The following is a 22,805-nucleotide window of genomic DNA, read 5'->3' on the forward strand; positions in this document are numbered from 1 at the left end:
GGCTTCGTCGACAGGAAGAGAAATACTAAGGTTAAAAGACTCAAACTGCAGGAAACAACTTCTGAGATGAGGCTACAGTGTTCAACCACATCTTAGGCCCCATGGCAAAATCTTGTGACTATGGGGGAAAACGTGACCACTGCTTTTAACCCGCTTTGAAAAGCGTGTGCTCAAACTGTCAAGTGTGGCACAAACTGCTCTTGGCACCGTGGTTAAGTCTGCAGGACACTGTCGACGAGACAAGACAGAGAACAAGAAAAAGGTAAGAAGAACAGAAACGGGAAAGCAGGACTTTGGACCGGAGGCGGTTTGTAAACTTTCTCTGCATCGTTGTGACAGTTGAGCTGCTTTTATCAACCGGTTCTGTATGAGCTGACCTGTGGTCTGTTCCCACTGATCCTTCATAACTCAACTGTCTGGACATTTCATTGGAAGGCCTCGTCGTTCATTTGACGACGAGGCCTTCATTAAAGGGCTCATTTGTCTACTGTTGTGAAAGAGCAATTTACATGTATTCAAAATGTTTCCGCCGAACATCCAAAGTTGTCCTTGGTGCCAGGTAATAACACAGATCCCTCTTTGTGTCTGTGTACAAAATAACTAAAGCACAGTTTCACCAAACTTAGTAGGAACATTACTGAAGAGGATATCTCCAGATGATTATGATTATTATTATATATTAGTATTATGATTATGTTTAGGCTGAATTGTGGCTGTCTGCAGCGGATGGCAAATTTGTAATGGATGTTTTTATGGGCCACTAACATGGGCAGCTTTTCTCCTGGTGCTACTGATGATACTCTGAGAAATTGGGGATAGGTGATACTGTCCTTTGTTCATTTTGTCTCTTGCTCTTTACCCTTTTAAATCCCTTCAAGTCTGGTTCCCTGTATTTATGGAAGATTACGAACTGTTGAAGAAAATACTTGTGTGGATCGGCTGTTATTCCTTCCCTTCTTCTATCCACTTCAAACACACAGCTTTTATCTCTTATAAATAAACAATAATATCTAAAAGTTTATGACTCAGTGAGTGGTATCACACCCTAAAGGTGTAAACATAAAAAAACAATGAATGCAATTTGTGTAGAGTAAGGGTTTTTCCAGGGGACCTAATGGTTGCTGCAGTGTGGGAACACAAAAAGCACCAGTTTGGAAGAGAGAACATATTTTAAGTCCAACCTGGGAGTTAACTTTTAAGTAGAAACGCAGTGTAAGAGTTTCATGTTATTTTGTGATAAAAATCTAAATCTAAAGCGTCTAATCTAAAGTTTTAGGATAATGATGCAATGCTCACGCTACACAGCAGACTTTCCCGCTTTAGGTTTAGAGTAAAGTCTTATTTAGGCTCCACGTTAGATAATGAAAAGGATTGATCCTTCCCTCCGGCACAGTTTGAAGAACGCTGTGTTCATTTCGTCAGAATTTGTACAAGTATTCTGAAAACTTACCGATATGGACGTAACTGACGAAAATGAGCAGTACCACCAGAAATCGCGTGTAGCCAATAGTTCAAGTGAGACGACCACTGAACACGAAGAGGAAATTTCGGACGGAGGTGGAACTTGAAAGGAGACTTTGTGAGTCGTTAAGAAACTACAGACGTTACCTCACCCTGCTGTCAGAGAGTCAACAGGGTGCCCTCTAGTGGATGCATGGCTTAACAACAATGCTAACCTAAAAAACACAAACAAGTGGCAGTTACATGGTTTGAAATGGACGTGTCTGTTTTTGTACGTAAAATCAGCACAAAGGAGCCTTAACTTTGCTCACAGGCATCTTGCACTATTAGGGAAATGCATAAATATGCTAACGTCATGTTGACGCTGTAATGCCTCCGAGATAGAGGAGGCACAAATAAGTAGCCTTGTTTATTTCACTTGTTTATTAGTTTAGTTGATGTGACACTTGACACGTGTCGGATCTCATCACACAATGCAACTTTGTGTGACCAGAAAATTGCTGATGTCTTTGTGTGTGTGTGTCTTAGAAGGAGTTCACTGTGGCTGCATTAAGTCCACATTACCTCAGCTTCACCAAGCAGCCATCTCTATATTTACAGTCCCATCTCTATTTATGCCTCTGAATAAATAAACCTCAACGTAAACAACGGCCCCGGCACACTTTCTGTCCATTCTGCACAAATAACGTGTGCAGCAATCAACAGCGCGGACGCATCTCTGCATTACTTCAATGAGCAGAGAGATATTCACGCAACGCATCCATCTATCTGTCTCTTCCCCTCCTCTGTTTGCCCGTCCTACCCTCTAATAAACGCCTCGGCCTCTGACAGGGACTGTTTGCTCGGCCTAACAGTAATAAAGATTCACACAGACACACATGAAGCAATCAATGGGGGTTTTTATGCCACTTAGCACAAGAGTGAGGGCCTGTTTTCTGCTCTAAGCTCTCTCATTACCAGACCAGTTCAGCCTATAATGACTCAACCGAAGACCGATGCCGGGGATCACTAATAACACTCTTCTCCTCTCTCTCTCTATTCCTGCAGAAAAGTTAATTTGCAGAGTAAATCAATCAGTTGACGGTTCCATTCTCAGTGTAGGAGAGGGTGTAGTTGCAAGGCATTAATGCTGCTATAGCAAAGGGTTATGTCTCCGATAGAATTTTATAAAGTAGATCAGGGTTCTCGCATCTTCAGAAACATCAGAGATAACGACTTTTAATGGACTTCACACCCCAATTCGCTCAAATTCAAGGACCCAACACAGAAAAGCTTGTGTCACGGTTCATTATTCTTACCACAAGAGTATTATTGGTTGGTTGGTTTGTCAGTAGGGTTCAAACAATGAAGGGATTTCCACGAAACTCGATGGAAGGATGGCACATGGGCCAAGTAATCCAGATCTGGACTAAAGGGTGGATCAAGCAATTTAAAGTCACTTTCTTAAACATTGCGAGGGATTAATTCATGGATCTAGATGAAAATCAGACAGGTTTAAGGGACTGATTTCTATGAGTGTGAGCCATTCTTGTTATAATTAGAACAAGCAAGCTTGCACACAGAAAGTGTGAACGTCTTGCAGCGATGTCAGCCTGTGTGGTTCCCCCCCGCTTTCCTGACACAGTGCTCGACGATATATTGTGCGACAGAGATTTATTTACAAGATGAACAGCTGAGAGGCATGTGGGGAAACACACAGGAGACAGTGGCATGGAAAGAAAAACGATCAAAAGAGCCTCAATTTCTATTTTTGCATGGGGGATATATATCCGAGCACTTTTAATGAACCATGCATATTTATGTCCATTCTCAAAAACTTTCAAAGCCTTGTTTTTTTTCTTAAATTCCCAAAGTTTCAACAATTTCAAGGACCTGTGGGAAACCTAAAACACTGATAATGCACCGATTATACTTTCTAATCCTCTTTAATCGCTGCACTTACAGCTATTACTATTATTTTAACCATTAAGAATAAATTGTTGTGCGTTTCATACAGCGTTAAGCGCCCAGCATTCATCCAGCACTTTCTTGGTGATTTCTATTTTACCAAGTGGACGTCTGAGGTGACAGTGATTGCCACGTCGCAGGATTCTTTGTTTTCCTTTTGGCACAGTTTGACGTGAAGCACGCGGAATATCCTCTTTAATCAGAACATCACTGCACAGCCGAAGCTTTTATTTGTCGGGAAACGTTATCCGCAGGTGTTTGAGTGGTTGTTGACAGGCGGCGTCGTTATCGCTAAAGCCAGCTGTAACAGACGGAGTGTGGAGGAGGCTGATTAAAAACACACGGACCTCGCGCTGAACCTTTCAAAAAGGCAGTTTAACGTACAGCTACTTTTACATTTTAAACCTAGATTTGACCTCTTTGGCAAAAGCTGACCTGACCTACAACTGAAGGACGAACACTAAAGCTTCGAGTGGAGTCAAGTTGAGACTGTAGACTGTAAATAAAGTTGGACAACATGACGGCTCCTTCAGGTCATAAACCCCACTTCCCTCCATGTTAGTGGATGGGACCTGGGCCAAAATGAAATATCCAAACACACGTCAAATAATTATTTTAGGTATTTCTTATCACACTGATCTGCAAGTTTGGTTTTAATAAAGAATTTGGTCCGGTGCATGTATCAGCTCCATCGCTCGGTCACTACTGCACAGCCTCCAAACAACATCATTGGTGCAAGACGGCAGCGTCTGCCTCTGTGATATTATGGCTTCGTTTCTTGCTTGTGGGAGGAAGTGCAGATGCATCGTCCATCTTTATTCACAGGCTTTGGTTGAGATGCGAGGACGCGGGTTCCCAGGCTTCTCTGTGGATGTGACCGATGACTGTGTATCCCGGGCACCATCAGTGCAGCTAAGAAACGACAGTGCATTTCCACCTCAGGACATGAGCCGCTCATCGTTTAGCAGCATTTGAACCAAGTGCAGCTTTGAGAATTGAATGATTTCATTCTCATTCATAGCACCGTCCCAGAGTATTTACCCAGTCCAACGAGAGGCAAAGACCCTGCTCGTGTCCTTTACCGAGCGGGCAGCACGCTTCCCACACAACGGCCTTCCCTCGACACTCCAAGGAGAGCCGAGGCAGCTGGCTGCAAACTTTTCATTAGTGGGGACTGCAGAGAAAGATGGCAAATATTTATCTTTGCACAGATTGCTGAGCAGGGTCTGCATACAGAGCGAGACCCTCCTTCCACACAGTCCCACAGTGTGAGAATAGTGTGGGATGTGACTCTGTAGTTAGGGCTGCTGGACTGGGAAAGCAAGCAAAGTGTGTATAAGAGAGGGTCTCTGTGAATTTGGTGAGATCATCCATCAATGATAGTGTGTGTGTCTTTACCTCTATACTGTGTGTGTGTGTGTGTGTGTGTGTGTGTGTGTGTGTGTGTGTGTGTGATATATGGCTCACCCACGGCCTTGCAGGTCTTGGAGGCAGGGTCCATCTCGTAGCCTTCGTAGCACTCACACTTATAATCTCCTTTGTAGTTGATGCAGATCTGACTGCAGGCGTCTGGATTCTCACATTCATCTATGTCTGTGGACAGAAATATGGCTCATAAATAAAGATGAAAGAAGCTATAGACAAAACACACACACACACACACACACACACACACACACACACACACACACACACACACACACACACACACACACACACACACAGGCATCAATGTCTTAAGAATGAGGGATAAGAGAAGCGTTGGTTTATGTTCTGAAGGAAATCGTCACTTCACATAATTGAGTTTCTGGGATTGACATATTGTTAATATTATTATTATTATTACTGTTGTACCACTCTTGATTTTATTTCTTCTTCTAAGGGTTTTATTTCTTCTTTCTTTCCAATTAATTATAGAACTTTTCAGATGTTGTATTCGGACTCTACAGTCAGTTGTCGTTGGTCAAGTAACAGCTCCAATTTAAAACTTCTCCTGAATCCAGAATGTCTCACTGTAATTTTTTATTAAAGAGTGAAATAATATTTATTACCTGCAATAAACAAGTATTTTTACAGCAGCAGTTTACCTCTGCTACCACGCAGCCCAGCTCCATGTCTCTACTGAACGCAGGAACCACCAATCACCTTCAATCTAAAGTCCTAAACAAGTTATGTAACGCTTCTTCAAACCAATCACAGGGTTCTTCAAAGCAAAAGCAAAAAAAAGGTTCGGTAGTAGTTTTTTTAATTTACCTCCACAAGTCTTTTTGTCCAGGAGTTTGTAGCCGGAGGGACAGTCACACTCGTGACCGATTCTGCGGTCCCTGCATACATGGGAGCAGCCTCCATTGTTGTCTGCACACTCGTCCAAGCCTGCAGAGAGAGAAGAGGAGGAAGGGCGGAGGAAGAGTGAGGCATGGAGGCAAGGAAAGGAAAGGAGTGTCTAAATTCAGGGGCTGCATTTGAAGTTCGATTGCATCACAGCGGTGCTACTATGTTTTCCCATATTGCTGCAGTCCGATGGGTGGACGCTCTTCCGGCCAACCAATCCCAAGATTCATTGCGCTTTGATAACTTTTGTTTTTAAGTATCAGGCTTCAACTCAAGCGAACGACTGGTGCTACACATGTTAAAAAACCAAGGGGCATAAAAACTTTCTCGTTGTGTCCAACTGCAGCTCTGTTGCTAGGAGACAGCGGTAAGAGCGGGACAAGCTTGTGACGCAAATCACGGAAATCCTGCTAAGAGCAGACCATCGTGTTTTGGTTTGGCCTCTGCGATACAGTCGGCCAAACGTCGGGAAACAAACTTGGGACACTGAAGCTGAAGAAACAGTTGGTGACTTGAAAAAGAAAAGATGGGCTTAGAAAAAGAGACACAGAGGTGTGTGTGTGTGTGTGTGTGTGTGTGTGTGTGTGTGTGTGTGTGTGTGTGTGTGTGTGTGTGTGTGTGTGTGTGTGTGTGTGTAGGGTTGTTATGTGAGTCTGCTTGCGTGCCGGCTCATGGCCCACAGGAGCAGTCTGAGCCAAACGCACCTGGAAACAATCCATCCTCCAACAGGGAACTTGGCTTCATGTACCAGGTGCCACTCGGCTATGAAGCCTATTGTTGCACGAGCACATGCTCTCCTTCACCCTCTCATCTCATTTCCTCCTGGTTTTGTTTTTTAGCAGAACAGATTGTCTCTCAGTCGTCCTTTCCTCCGTGTCCCCTTCTATTTGTATCCGTTTCCCTGCCTCCATTTATCCTTTTAGCTTTCAGCAGCACTCCGGGGAGGAGAGAGGGATAGCTGCCCGAGAACTAAAGCTGGTACTTCATTACCGGTTTACATTAAAGATTTAAGCTTCAAGGCTACAGGTAGAGAGAGTGGAAGAACAGAGACTGAGAGAGACTGACGGAGAGAAATATGGAAGTAAAGACTCAGAAAATTAGCTTTAACAGGAAAAAAAATTGCTTATAAGGCTGAAATCTATATAGAAAGCCTAATAAATTCTATATATCAGTGTAACAGCTTTGCATCAACATAATATTAAAGTCTATTGGCCAAAAAACAAGGGGACACTCAAGTCTCTGTTAGATGTGGCTTCTGTATTCTCGCTCTTTACATCTGAAGGACAAAAAAATGGTTTAAAGAACCTTACAGCATCACTGGTTACTACGGTAACCAAGCTAACTAGTACTCCCATGACTACTTTACAAATTGTTATGTGCAATCTGTTGAGTTCCCCTTCAATAGTAATCTTCGTATTTTTAATGCTATTCCAAATTTGTGTACACAGTTTACACCTCAACAAAACCAACCGAGTAAAGAAAGAAAGATATTTTATTCAGTATGAAGAACTTGGCAGCGCTGCACCACTCGACTTCGAGACTTCGAGACGGGAAGACATGCAGCAAACGTCGGGTCGGAACACGTGGCTGCTGCAGAGGACTCAAGTACACTGGGCTCCTGATCAACTAGGTTTGATATCCATATAGAAAATCCTGTCACGTTAATGATGTGGTTACAGGGCGATGCCGTGGTAGCATATACCCATGTGCCACAGTCTCTTCAGAACAAGACGCAGATGCAGCGTTTCCTCCAGTAATCTCACAGAAATCTGCTTGTACATGCACTCGCGTGAAATTCCACTGATGCATCTCAACTTACTTCAATTGCAATTACACGAGCTACATTCACTTGATGGATTTTATTAACTGGTATGTTTCTCTCAGCTGCCTCACTATGTTTACAGCCTGATTGCATTGCCTGTGATGTAAAACCCGTGACTGAACATCGCTGAGTGGTAATTATTTATGGTGTGTGCATAATCCGTGCGGCTGCTTGTGGGTAACGTAGTCCGGTCACGTCTTCCCGGCTCAGATCGCCCTACTGGGGAAGACGCGCTCGGCTCTTTGATCACAACAAGGCCGCTCAGAAAACGTCCCGATTCCCGCTGCCTTGATCAAATGAAAAATCCTTTTACTAAGAAAAGTGACCACCCACATTAAAAGGAGTCGATGATGCCGAGGAATAAGTGTGTGCACCGGTGCTAATGCATTAACATGTATGTACATCCATGTACGCCTGGGGGGGGGGGGGTGATGGAGCTAATGAGTGTCTGTGTGTGTGAAGAGTGTGAAGAGGGAGCGGAGGGGAATCATCTCACCACACTCCTTCACGGGCTCGTCGGACCAGTCCTTGCAGTCCTTCACGTTATCGCACACCTTGCCGCTGTCGATGCACTCGCCGTTCTTGCAGCGGAACTTTTTGGGCCCGTCACACTTGGTAACTGTGGCGAAAAAAACACAACGTGAAATCAGAGTTAAAGATTATAGGCTTTCACTCACTGAACTGCATCCCTCTACAGCGACAAGTACACAGCGTCCAGGGGCTTTAGTTTGCGTCTTTAGTTTGTGTCTTTAGTTTGTGTCTTTAAAGACAAATTAGTTTTCTGCAGCAGGAACTTCAATCCCACCAGGAAGCAAATTGATCATTTAAAGGTACCAATGATACAGCAGTATTATGCGTCACAGAATCCAATGTACGTTTTTTCTTTATTTCACAAACTGCCTCAGGTGTTGACTTATTTTCCAAAATGGTGGTTTATTGAAGGTGAGGTTGAAATTCAAGACTCCACCAACATTCCCACTGTTGACCTTATTCTGGATAAGACATTATATCATTATGTGTTTACACAAGTTGCTAAAAGAATATTGCTTGATTTGATTATTGCTTGTTCCAAGTAACCTCATTCTGGTTCAGGTCATCAGAAAATGCTGTTTACGTGACAGTGTCTTATTCAGACTATGGGGTTGATTAGGTTAATATCAGAATATTGGTGAACTGATTCATTTTATTCAGACTGACTCAAGATTAACAATAAATAGATGTAAATAGTTGTTTTGCTCTTGCGACACAAACTTAGCGATGTAAAACTATTAATGTCATTTTCAATGTGACTGAAACACACACAAACAGCCTCTTCCTGTTTGTCCTTGTTTCTTTTTTCTGTATTTCTCTATCAAATGTACAGGTGCAGGAACACGCACGGCACCGTGTCCTTTTGGAAACTGTGAGGAGTAAGAAAGAAAAAAAAAAAATCAATTTCACTTTCCCAGCTGCACTTCAGAACACTGGGTTCAAGATAAAGTTCACTGCCTCGACACGTAGCGCCGGGGCGAGAGGTGATGTTTGGCGAGACGAGATTCCTTGAATATCATGTGAATGTAACTGTGCACGATGTCGCCGAGCACAAAATGATGCAGTGAAAAGAAAGTAAAAGGTCCAGACTCCATATTCACTTTAAATAGCTTCATATTTAAGATAAATACATTTTATTGCATGTAAATGGATATATTCTATCAATTTGGATGAATGATGAATAAACTTATGATGATGCCTTTATCTCAGTAAAACATAAAGACAACAAGTGACACCTTGACATATATTTATTTATACTGGTTTCATTTATGTTGGAAATCCATTTAAATACTCTAGGCTCTAAATAATTATTACCTGGTGACAGTGAGGTGAAATTCCTTGTCTAATATTGCAAACAGGCTTGTTTATGCCATATGCAGTGTGTTGTTAAGCAAAAACAAACCTGTGAAGCCGTATTGGATGTATTAGAGGGGATTTAAAATCTTAACATACTGAGACTCTTCAAACACTTTGATTCTCGCTCCTCTGTCGTTCGTACTTAGCAGTTTCACAATTTACGTCTTTATTCATGAGGCAGAATCAACAAGTGGAGCCAAACGTAACCATCTGTGATTCCGTGATACTCTGTGATCCCCCGGGTAAATCCGGAAAATGTAGAAATGGGACTTTTTTTTGGTGCTAAATCAAGTATTGCAAAGAAAAGAAGAGTAAAGCATGAGGGGATAACATTTTTAGGAGTTGCAACACCAATTTTCTCAGCAACAGAATGGGAGATTTACAACGATATTAACCAAAAAGCCAACATTTGAAATTTAGGGGCACTATTAGATGGGCTTAGAAAAAATTGGTTGCCACGTGTTTGAAGCCTCCCAACTCCTTTTTTTGTCCTTGGGTTCTGACGACTTTAGAGTTGTCGACTTCTCGAATTCATCGAGCGAATGAAACACCTGTAGAGGGTTAGTTTTCTCGTGACATTTTGTACTTTTGTTTCTCCAAATACTAAAACAAATAAAGATTTGGGGTAAATGTAATGTGCAGCTGGTGATCAGGGAGTTGTGTGTATGTTGCACGGCTTTCTTACCGTTAACACAACCAGCTTCATCGCTGTAGTCCGGACAGTCGTGAACTTTGTTGCACTGCTTGGTGCCGTGGATACAGGAGCCGTCGCCACACTGGAACTCATCAGGCCGACACGTGAGCAGCGCTGAGAGAAACAAACATACACACACGTTAGATTTAAGTGACGTGTTACATTTTCATCACAGTCAAAATAGAATCTATGAGAAGATATAAATCAAAAGGATCGTAACACAAGGATTTTCAAACAAACACACAAGTGAGTACGGTTTGCAAATCCAACAGTAAGACTCCTTCGTGCACAATAAAAGCCCCAATGGAAAAGAAAACCAGGCAGGTATTCATTCACTGTGTGAGGAGAGTCTTCATCCAGTGACCTATTGAGTGTGTGTGTGTGTGTGTGTGTGTGTGTGTGTGTGTGTGTGTGTGTGTTGTAGACTGTAGGCATTTGTGTTTGCTTCCTCTAACGTCGGAGGGCAGGTTTATTTAACTCATTCGTCTTTTTAACCGACTGTTTCATTATTCATGCGTTGTGTTTTGGAGCAGCTCTGCCGGGGGAGCGAAGGCAGACGTGATCAATTGCTGCAGAGGCCACAAAAATACACGGCGCACAATCACTGTATCAGAACGCAGTCACACGCACGGCTTTCAGCGTGCATGTCCACGAATTCACACATGCGCAGTAGATGAGCAGACACGTTAAATGATGAAAAGTTAAGTTTACATGAGCTGCAGGAGGCTGACTCAGACTTCTGGTGCTCGAATACATAAATAGATGGATGAAGACAAACATATGTTAATGCTAAACTCAGCAAAGTGTGAAAGACATAATCCTGCGCCATCAGAAAAATGTGCTGATTCTTTCAGCCACATGATTGGGATCTGAGCTCAGCTAATTATGATTAATCCCCGAGATGAATAGTAATAATACCGGATTGCCGTCTGCGGAGAGATGGTGGCAGGAGGGAAAAGGGGAGAAGTAACCGAGAGATGCGATTCAACCGTTCCTCAAATGCATTGACCTCCTGCCACCGTGCTCACGCTCGCTTGTCTCAGCGTGTCTGTAATAACACAGGATTATTGAGACAGATGTTTTGAAATAAGACGGTGGATGCAACCAGGGGACGAGGTCGGTGGGAAGGAGCCGAGCTTGATGGAATAGTGGAGGAGGAGGAGGAGGAGAGAACAAACTGGAGGTATGAAGTGATTGTCACATTTCTGATTCACCTCCCTGCGCTGGGCTCATGTTCTCATTTACATTACACAGACATCTGAGAGTATTACACCTCATCTGACACAAACCAACACCCACCCACGTTCATCCGCACTTTGATGAGCATCCAATCAAATACATATCAAATACATGCAGCTCTAAACTATGTTATTGAGACAGATGGTGCCACGGACACATGTAGAGCAGGAAACACCACTTGAATTGATGTCTCTCTCTGTCAGAAATGTTACCGGGTTTGTTCTTGTTCATGAAGGCCTACTGCGCATTAATAAAACATAAAACATTTGATCATACATCCTAGAAAACAGAATCTTTAAATATATCTTATTTAGAAAGCTAACTTTCAAACTGTAGGTGCAGGTTTTCAGAGTGGATATAATCTGGTAGTGAGGCTACTAGTGAAGCTTAATATAGCTAAAAATACTGGAATTTAAAAAAAAACTTTTATATGATCTTTACTGCGTTGTATATTCTGTAATATAACTTTTCATATCAGCAAACGTTAATGCAGATATCAACATGTCTGTGAAAGTCTCATATCGGCTGATCGATCAACCAATACGTTCGTCAAGCTCTAAAAAACACAGGGTCTATTTTCTTAAAGGTCACCTACAACCTCCTGTAATGAATATAACAATAAGTGCATCTAAAACAAGGACAGCCTGTGAAGCATGTGTTGTATAGATCTGGAAAACGTGACTTATTTATCTTGTATTGTTCCAGATGAGATGAATTAAAGACCAGGAACATTCGAGCGTGCATCTATGTGGCCGTGATGTTCATTTGCATATCTATTTTTAAACCTTGTTGTCAAATTATATTCAAATAAAAGTCTGTCCCATCCCAAACTTGCGTCCTTATATGGATCTAAAAGAAAATAGAAAGTTATGTCCTATTATTTACACAGAATCATGATCAATGATCAATACGCTGAAAAGGCTGATTGAACTTTGGCTTTTTTAGTGATTATACTCACTGTGTGTTTTTACAGATTTTATAAAACCTCCATGACTGTGGGATTATTCCAGCTTCAGGATTTGTAACCAAATGAAAATGTGCAAATCAATGACGATACACATGAACACAGGTATTTTCTCTGTGAAAGCATTAGTGTGTGTGTGTGTGTGTGTGTGTGTGTGTGTGTGTGTGTGATTGTGTGGCAGCAAAGTGTGTGTATCATGTCATATGTGTGAAGCTGCTTTCATCTCGCTGAGCGGTGTTTGTGAGTGTGTGTGTGTGTGTGTGTGTGTGTGTGTGTGTGTGTGTGTGTGAAATTGTGTGAAGAGGAGACCAGATGGGAGTCTTGCTTGATGAAGGACCTTCACCTCCCACACACACACACACTCCCCCCCCCCCCCCCACACACACACGGTCACTTGCACACTCAGCGATGTCTCCCTGCCTCGGCAGATCACATGGTTGCGCGGCAACACACACTATGGATCATCGTGATAAAGTTTGCATTGATCTTCAGTCGTTTGGTGGCTCAACGAGATTTGTCAGATAATCTTTGCCGACGATGTGAAGTCTTTTAGTTCCGTTGTTCAACAACAAAACATTATTGTACGATTCGTCTCCATTAATCACTTTCACTAAAAGCTGCTTTTAACTTTTTAATACTTCAACACCAACCGAGAATGAACTTACCCTCCTTATACTGTAAGTACTAAACATGGCCTTTGTAGTATTGGACATAATTTACATAAAATAATGATAAAATAGTAATTGGATGAGAAATTCCCTCATTACAACAAGGTAAGTAACATTAAATAAATAATAGTAATTGTAAAAAGTAAATTAGAGATGTCATTTATAATGGAGACATTGCCTCTGTAATGCAGAAAATGCCGGATCAGGCATCAGCAAGTACGTAAATCTATGTACCAATCAGATTCCACGTCTTTAAAGGACATTAGTTTCACCCAGATAAAACAAGTACTGTTTTTTGATGTAGTAAATTCTGGTCGAGCAGATCTGTCGTCAGCATTGGGCAACATTACACACTGGAAAGTCCCACATAAAGTAAATAGTAGCTTAGTACTATACAGTTAGTAGCTTACAGCTGTTAAAATACTACGTACAAGTTGTTGTTTTTATGAATTCAGAAAGTCCAGGTGTCAGAATCGGGATCAGAAAGGGAAAAATGTTTTTGGACATCCCGGTATGTAGAGATGTAAGGTCCATTGTCCGGAGGCTGGAAATCATTAAGTTCCTTCATAACACTGGCTGTGTTCATTTTAATTAAGAAATATGTCGACATTATGACTCTTTCTTGGGTTTCGTAGCTCTGGGGAAATGTTACTTCATGCTGTGCGAAACAGGAAATTCTTGTAAGTCTGATAAATTTGGGATCTTGGGGCTGTTTTAATAATCATTAAAAAGACGTCAGCTTCATCTGTTGGTTGCCTTTCACTCGCACGTTCATTCACACACTTATTATTCACCCACTATGACTTACGACAGTTTGCTTCATCTGATTTGTCCTTGCAGTCGGCATCCCCATCGCACTTCCAGTTCATGTGGACACACTCCCCGCTCCCGCACTGGAACTCGCCCACCGGGCAGCGCGGCTTCTGGGGCTCCGTCCGCCGGCTGCAGCGCTCCATGGACTCGTCCGACTTGTCCTTGCAGTCCGGGTCGCCGTCGCAGCTCCACAGGGCGGGGATGCACTCCGAGTCGTTGCAACGGAACTCGTGCTGACCGCAGGAGGGTGACGAGCACTTCTCCTCGTCGCTGGCGTCCCCACAGTCGTCGTCGCCGTCGCACACGAAGATCGGCGCCAGACACTTTCCGTTACGGCACTGGAAATCTTTGGAGGGGCAGGCCTTGGCATCTGCAGGAGTATGAAAATACTAGAGGTCAACATTTGGAGCAATTCTTTCAATTTATCATCATTTAGATAAACTATTGTATTTGTTCGATATACACAATGTTTAATCTTCTACATAAATCATTGTACTTTTCGTTAATAGAGTAAATTTTAAAAGCTTAAAAATAAAGCATACGAGCGTTATAAGGCCTTCTGGATGCAGAGATTAGCGCATGTGGGAGTAGAAGAGAGAGAATGAGAGTTAGAGGACAGATGTAGTGAACTTATCGCTGCATATATTCAAACTCCTCGGGGGAGTGGGAATATATGAAGCGATATGTCTCCCTCTCGTCCTCTGGAGATGGAATGAAAGACAAGTGTTGGTGTTCGAATGAACTCAGAGCAACTCCACATCTTCTGTCTTTGCTCCTGGGCTTTAGTGTCTGTTGAGAGTTCAAAAAAGGGAAAACTTTGATCTGAAGTCAAACTGGTCGCTGTGCACGGAGCTGAGGAGCTTTCAGTTAAAGTGCATGTTCCTGGGAAGTCAGGCGGAGGGACGTGTCGCAGGTGGAGGATCAAAGGAGGACGATATGCACCAGGTGGTAAAGTAACAAGGGACAAATAACAGGTGAACTTCAGTGCATTATTAATTACTTAAGAAAAATAAACACCGTCGCAACCATAGACTGAACATAAAGATGGACGACATGACTGCTCCCAAAAAGTGAAGCCTAAGCATCTTGTTTACCCCCTGGTGGTTGGCTGTGGTATAGGTCATTAACCATAACTCATCCATGTTAGTGGATGGGACATGGACCAAACCAGAAAGTGAAATAAATGTTCTTAAAGATGGTTTCTGTTATTTTGGGAAGTTCTGATGTTTGATCAAGCGTTCATGGGCGAGACTGTGTCACGATTGGTTGAGTGTGTGTATTGGTGGGACCTCGATGCCGTGGCTGACTCTGGCTGGTTCGTACCCAGGATATGTTGGCTTGATTTTTGGGTAGCGGGAGGAAGCGGATACGTGTCGTCCATCTTTACATACAGTGAATGATCTCAACTGCAACTGCAAAACCTCAGCACGTTAAACAACGGCTGCAACTGTTAATAAAGATAAACATGAGGCTGACCATAGGAAGCACGAGGTCGAAAAAACATGTGCAACATTAGTATAAACAGGTGGGTAATGAGAAGAATGCGTGCAGAGCTGCAGTGGAGAACTCCCTCCTCCAAGAGTGTTTGTGTATTTGTGCATATTTGTACAGGAGCACCTGCAGAGACTGAGTATATTCATGTGACTGCTTGTCTGTGCATGTGTTGATTTCATCTTCCACAGCAGCTCAGGGCTTCAGACAGCAGGGAAATTATTCGCAAAAACTGTGACAAATTTTATATCAGCATTGCAAGTAGAGAATTTGTGAGTGTGTCGGTGTGTCGGTGTGTGTGTGTGTGGTGCTGTGTTTGTGTTTCACTGGTAAACAACATGTTTTTTCCTCTTTGCCACATCCCAGCAGTGACATTATCTAATTCTATCCAGGTTGGACGAATCAATTTGAATCATGTATCGTGCAACAAAAAACAAAACACAACACTTTGAAGTAAGTCTCCTCTCCGGGGCGACCGACATAAACGCTTCCCCCTCTCTCTCCAAAACACGGAGCGCCAAAGGGACTCATTATGATAATAGGCTATCGGATTCCCTGCTAGCTATTACTGCTAGCATGCTAATCATCCCCCCACTCAGATCTTAGTAATTTAATTAACATGAGCATGTAAACAACATCAGCAGCATCCCTGCAGAAGCTGCGGCGGTTCAGGGGTCACAGAAGGTGTTTGTGCAAACAAACTCTCGGGCAAACAAAGGGATTTTAAATTTTTTTACTTTCTGTGCAAAACAGCTTTTTGCTCATAAGAATAATAAACATATTTTGCATGATCCCAGAGGATGAAGATGTGTCAGACTAAACACTTTTGTTTTTATGTTGTTGTTGTATTTTGTTTAAACTTTAAAGTTAGTTTTCATTGAATCAGGGAGGTTGGTCAGTCAGTGTGTTCCACGCTGTAAACAGTGAGGCTGGGATAGGCAGCTTGTTAGTATGGCTCCCATCGGGATGAGAGCAGCTTGCTCTCAATTTCCACAAAAGAAACAGACAGGTGGTTCGTTCATTCATTGAAATTGTGTCTTATGGATAAAAACAACCTTGGTTTGGGTTCGAGACTCAGAGGGACTCGGGCTTTATTAAACTCATCCTTCCAGAAAGGTCCTCGTAGGGAAATAATTATTTTGCATTTTCACCTTCGTTCAGCTACTTCCTTTGTGACCGATACCTGGATAATCAAACCTTTTTTTAAACGGAGTTAGTAGAGAAGCGATAAATACATGTATTTTACAAATAGGAAAAAACAAAGGTTCTAGAGTGATTAAAATGTTTCGGCTTATTAAAGTTGCCAATTGATCATTGACTATGATATTTTCAATGAGTTTTACCAAACCAGGATCATTGATAATTTTAAATTGGAACCAGACCTCATCCATCCACACATTAATTTTCTTCTGCTTATCAGATATTGGGTTGCAGGTGTGGTAGCGAGTTAAGTGGGACACTCCAGACGTCCCTCTACCCAGCCACGCTTCCCCCTCTTGGTGGACCCGGAGATGTTCCCAAGCCAGATGGGATATGAAGTCCCTCAAAAGGATTTGGGGTCTTCCCCTGAGTGTCCTCCCAGTAGCCCGTTCCAATGGAAAGCGCCAAAGTGGCATTCTGATTAAATGACCGAACCACTTCAGTTACCCATTTTGAAGTGAAGGAGCAGGAGTTCTACTCCCCCTGGATGTCCGAACTCCTCACCCTATCTCTAAGGCTGAGCCCAGTCTTCAATTATTGATAGAAAAGTTTTAAAGTCACTATCAGTATCTACACATCAGTGGTAAGAGACATTAGGGCAAATGTCTCCCACTATTATGTGCATATTTCCCATAAACTCTGCAACTCTCTGTTCCAAAGAAACCAGCTGTCCGATCCCCCGAGGCCTCAGGAAGCACAGTCCACCTGATTTTGCCATTAAAAACACATTTTTCAAATGGTCGTTAAACCAGAAGATTTCCAATGCTCCAATCTCCCATCGCTGAAAAATCCCAACATAAAGTGCCTCCTCAAATCCACACAGAGCACAGGGGCATGTCATCCTCGTGTTACTTCAACCCCTTCGTCCTGTCACCTGGCTACATCAGCGCTGACACATGTCAAGAGGACCTGGGTCGATGAGTCACTCAAGACGGCCTCTCGCTTAACGGACCAAAACCAATTCGGGGAAGGAGAGGAGGAGATTAGGGAGGAGAGAGAGGCGCTCGGGGGAACACATGGGTTGGTAGATTCCATTGATAAGTGTGTGAGCAGCAGTGTCCTTTCCCACCTGGAGGGATCCATCACTGGGAACAACAGACAAGCTAATGTTAGAGCAGCTACAGACAGAGAGGGGAGATGGTCAGATGTGAGTGGAGACAGTTTGGATATGATGGCGTCACAGACAACAGACGTGGTCACCATGAGCGAGACGTCATTTACTGATATTTCTTGATTTTTCAGAAATCCTGTGATCCAGAGTTCCACCCTCAGTAGTATTTAGAGGAAGAACTATCTAATAAATAAGACTCGAAAGGAATCCGATAGTGTTTTGGTAGATTCTTGACAGTTATAGTAATTAAACATCCATCCAGTAGATTATTCTACCAATTACAGTTTTAAATAGGCAATCAGTAATCTGGACATTAACCTTCTCCGCCGCTGGGTGACTGTGTTTAACTTCAGCTTTCTACCCATCCATCCACCAGGACCTCAACTGGACAGCTAATAGATGGAGCAGGAAGATAGGGTGCACCTCTCTGACCTTGATCTGAAGGACAATTGAACTCTCCTGCAGCATGCACGAGTCTATCACAAGCAGGTTTGCATGTGCATGTGCACGTGCACACACACACACACACACACAGAGGAGAATAAATGTAATCTCCAAGAAAGCACATTTAAACCAGCGCACTCCTGGTAGTACACATGCTGAGAAAGGCTCCCTAACACATAATGTAAAAAAATAGACCCACACACGCACACACCTCACTTCAACCTTTGTCTATGAGTCACTGGGTTTAATGTTTCTGGAGCGTGGAATCCAATCAGACTCTGGTCTAACATGTCGGCCACTGAGCCATGATGCGGGAGCGTGTACGGCCCTGCACAGGCACACACACACACACATTTCCACCCCCACAAACACGCTTGTCTACAAACCTTACTTCACCAGGTGCTCCGGTGGAAAAGCAAGCTGAAGTTCACAGATTAACTCCAACGAGCAGAAATGGAAATAATACATTAACATCACAGCAGCGTGCAAAGTGCTGCACTGAGACCAGGAGAACAGCACGCTAACTCCACAATCAGCTGAGAGCAGGCAGCGGCACCTGCAGGCGTCTTTAGAGGAGACTGGGCCTAATGGGCCGCAGAGCAGACAAGAAACATGTTCATCTACTCTATGGAATATCAATATGGATGCCTTATTTTTCATATAAGATCATCAATAAAAACAAATCTGTGTTGAGTCAAGCATGAACTGTCACAGACACAAAACTTAATTGCAAACAAATCACAATCTGCTATAAACTAATGAGGATAAATGGGGGAACATTTAAATTCCATGTCCTCCACCTCAGTACACGTCTTCATCAGGACTGGAGTCAAATAAATATCTTCACATGAAGCTGGACTCCAATAGTTTCCAATAGTTCTTCTAGTTCAAATATAAGTTGGGTCTCTGTTGTTGTATGACCCGTCACTTCACCCACTGCTTTCTCCACTGAAGAGCTAACCTTATCCAGCAGGATCCCCAACACCAAAACAAAGGCAAAATGTCACCAACCCAGGAAACAGAAATGCTAAATGCCAATTCCAACAACAACAACCAAACATGTTGCTTCTTCCTTCTCCTGAAATATGAATCCTTGTTAAGTTACTGAATAATTGTTGTTATGTGAGGGCAAAATATGTTTTCAACAGTTTTATATACAGGGATGTTAGTTATACAATAAGTAGGGGCAAAAATAGTGAAATCTACATATTTGGTAAACCACCACCATGACCCCCCCCCCCCAGCCCCCGGATGTTTTACAGAGCAGTTGACACGCTGTGTGTTTCAGGTCTGGAAATGTTAACCTGCCACTTAGTTGGAGTCGTAACACTGAGGAGTTGTGGGAGGAAATGGGGGAAGGAAGTTTTGGATTCTGCTTTTGATGCAACACATGCTGAGGAGGGGGTTGTGCACAACAGAGCTCCTAGTGTGTGTGTCTGTGTCTGTGTGTGTGTGTGACTGTGAAGTCAGACATAGACAAGTTGACACGCAGTCCCTCTCCTGGGCTCACAAAGTGTTTATCAGTGCTTTGGCTACATTAGACCTTTGAAGCATTGATGCGAGAGGCTGGAAGCATGAGCATGTACGTGCACGCACACACACAAGCGTATACACTTGTGACCACCAGACAGACGGGCCCTGAACACTCAGGTCTTTGAGTTGCTGTAACATAAAAGTGATCCTCTTTTCCTAATGGAATAGACAGAGAGACAGTGAGGAGAGACTGAATTCAAAATAGATTCATCACCGACTGACAAACAGAAGGCAGCTCCACTTTCCAACAGCCTGTCCGGAGGGGGGGGGGGGGGCTTTACAAGGCGCAGAGCTGACGCTACACGTTCGGAGTACTGGCGGGAATCTGACATGTCACTCATCTCTTCAAGTTGAAAGAAAAAAGAGAGAAAGACAGTGAAGACGGAGTCACTGCACATTCATTAGAAGCTCAAATGTGTAACACTAGCAGTGTTTTCCATTTAAATCACATTACGCAGGATTTAACTCGTCTCAATGGACCAAAGCCACGTCCTCGGGGACTCAAACCGATGTTGCAGCTAACGACTCATCTTCTCTGTTTGTCTCTCAAACGTTCACATTAGTTTGAACTTGGGTTTAAAGAATTTGCTCTTACGCCAACTAGGCTCTAGATGTTTTGCACCATATTTTAAATCTCATTAGAGCCTGAACGATGTGGATTTTTCTGGGGATGTTGCTGATACTAATATTTACTAAGTATCAGCCTATGTATGATTAATTCATTATATCAAAAATGTATTAAGGATTCTAAAGATGTTGTTATCAAACCTTATCAAGATAGAAATGTAACTGAGGCTTGATATTTTACAGTTTTAACATAAACTTAATTATACATAAGTATATAAAACCAAATATAAAGACCTTGAATTAATCTAAACATATTTTTCAAGTAAAATATACATTTTGTGCATAGTTTATTCTGTCAAATTAAACTTTTCATATCGGCAAACATAAACCGCTGATGTGTCTGTGAAAGGCTCATATTGGCCGATATTATTGGCTAATCCATAAATCGGTCGGACCAACCTCTAGCACATCTCTATCCAATAACTACAGTACAGTACATTTATTAGAATCAATAAATAATCACAGCCAATACTGGCTTTAACCCCATCACTCCTCCTCCACACAGAGACTGTGAAGTCATCCATACTGGTTAGAGTCTTAAGTGTAACAACATGTCAAACTAAGAAAATAAGACCCGAGTGTGGAGTGGCAGTCGAACCCAGAGGGATCCGAGCAACATGGCAGCTTAGAGGACGGAACAAATGACACAAAATTCACAGAGAGACTCAAACTCGATGTTACCTGATTGGTGAACACCAGGGACAGACTTTCTCTCCATGATGAGACTGGACCGTGGGGAACTTCACACACTGTACACACACTGTACACACACTGTACACACACACACACACACACACACTAACAAGGACGGGGCACTGAATATACCCAGGATATTTCAATAGCTCAATCAATGTGCCATCTGACAGCAGTTAAGGGTTGAATATGAACTGCAATCACAGTGGATAGGATGTCTGTGTGTGTGTGTGTGTGTGTGTGTGTGTGTGTGTGTGATGGATGTCCTTGTGTGCCTCCACATGCATGTGGGCGTGTGCGTTGACATAACGTGTGGATGCCGTTAGTCACATTTCATCAATCCATATTTCACAGGGTTTTAGCCATTAAATGTAAAATGTGACACGGCCATCGCTCTGCACACGACTCCACACAGTCCTAAATCTTATCAGTGCCCCCTGTCCCCCCCCCCCACACACACACACAGAGAGACACAGACAAACATAGTGTACGCCTGTCCACAGCATATAATAATTGCATCCACTCACATAATTGTCCACTGGTAAATCTATGAATACGTGCTAACAATTGGTCATTGTGATTAAGTGTGATGATAATATCTACACAATAAACATACAATCTCCAGTTGTACCATGGCTGCAGCATGATAATGATATAATAGTCATCTTAGATTGACTCATCATGACAGACCCACCGTGTGTAAAAGGCAAAGTCAGCTCAATTTTCATTTTAGCACTTGCTCCAATTAAATATTATTATTCAAAAGAAATCCAATTCAAAAGAATTTTCACCTCACACTTGTTCATAGTGACCGATCACTTGTGGGTGAAAATTATTTTTTCACCTCTAAAGTATTTAAAAAAATGTGTCATAATGAAAATTGAGCTGATTTTACCTTAAATCTTCTTTAAAAACATACATATGCTATTCTGTATCTGTATATTTGTTAATTTCTTGTGTGTAAAGCTAAATTTGATTAGTATTAGTATTAAATAGTTTTTCATTATTTCATCAATCGTCCATAATCAGTGACATTAAACTTTCTCTGTTGGTTTTCGCCCCTTTTTTTCTGCTCCAAGTATTTGTACCGCAACACCACGAACAGCCCACGTGACCAGGCTGACGTATGGTGGGTCTCTGGTCGGCTATAACTTACTGGGCATGAAAGCAGCTTCAGATCCTTTCCCTCCCCGTCGTCTCCATGTGATACTGAATGTACAGAAGTGTGTGTAGTGTAGCGCGGAGAGGACGAGGTTGGGGGTGAAAGAGGAATGAGCAATGTTCTCAGAGCTCTCCAAGAAATGGCCCGGTGCTCGAGTGTGAAGTCGGTCCACTCGCCTCCGGCTGTACAGCGAGCCTGTTTGTGTGCTGGCACTCCATCGCATTACACCTACGCACGCAACGCGAGAGCAGTCAAAGGATTATAAATGAAGGGGGAAGTAATGGGAAGAAACTCTGAGACAAGAGGCTCCCGATCTCTGTCTGTGTAGTCACCTTCTTCTAGTGGAAGCGTGGGCGAAGCCAGATAAAAAGAGGAAGACTACAACCACACGCTCTGCAGTTTTCTCGTATACACACAAATATCCACTCACGTACTACTGTATTTGTTATGTGGGTGGACATTTGCTCATCCTATTTGATCTGTTATCAAATAATGGAATGTAGGTTATATTTACTATAGCCCACAGCGAGCTGGACTACAGGAAGTTATGTATTGTGGCATTTGGAAACTGTGCAGTGGTGATGGCGGCGTGGAGACGCAGTATCGAGGTCCCACTGAAACTCGACCAATCGAGAGTCAGTCTCAGCTGGTAATCGTGACGTTTCTCTCGTTTTTCAGAGCATCACTAAAACCGGACTTGCTGGAAACATGACGTTTG

General features: G+C 42.8%; 1 protein-coding gene across 9 annotated transcripts in view; it reads right to left on the minus strand.

Annotated features, from left to right (window-relative positions):
- Positions 1-22,805, minus strand: part of lrp8 (low density lipoprotein receptor-related protein 8, apolipoprotein e receptor) — a 169,236-nt gene that overhangs the window by 30,607 nt on the left and 115,824 nt on the right. For 8 of the 9 annotated variants that reach the window (XM_034582566.1, XM_034582565.1, XM_034582567.1 and 5 more), the window contains 5 exons: positions 13,822-14,196; positions 10,134-10,256; positions 8,058-8,180; positions 5,662-5,781; positions 4,876-5,001 (listed from right to left, as the gene is read on the minus strand). In XM_034582566.1, the coding sequence (XP_034438457.1) occupies positions 4,876-5,001; positions 5,662-5,781; positions 8,058-8,180; positions 10,134-10,256; positions 13,822-14,196 (867 nt within the window). Of the gene's footprint in view, positions 1-4,875; positions 5,002-5,661; positions 5,782-8,054; positions 8,181-10,133; positions 10,257-13,821; positions 14,197-22,805 lie in introns of all 9 variants that reach the window. The other variant, XM_034582560.1, reaches the window with a different exon arrangement.

The sequence above is a fragment of the Hippoglossus hippoglossus genome, chromosome 4, assembly GCF_009819705.1.
Source record: "Hippoglossus hippoglossus isolate fHipHip1 chromosome 4, fHipHip1.pri, whole genome shotgun sequence".
Lineage (NCBI taxonomy): Eukaryota > Metazoa > Chordata > Actinopteri > Pleuronectiformes > Pleuronectidae > Hippoglossus > Hippoglossus hippoglossus.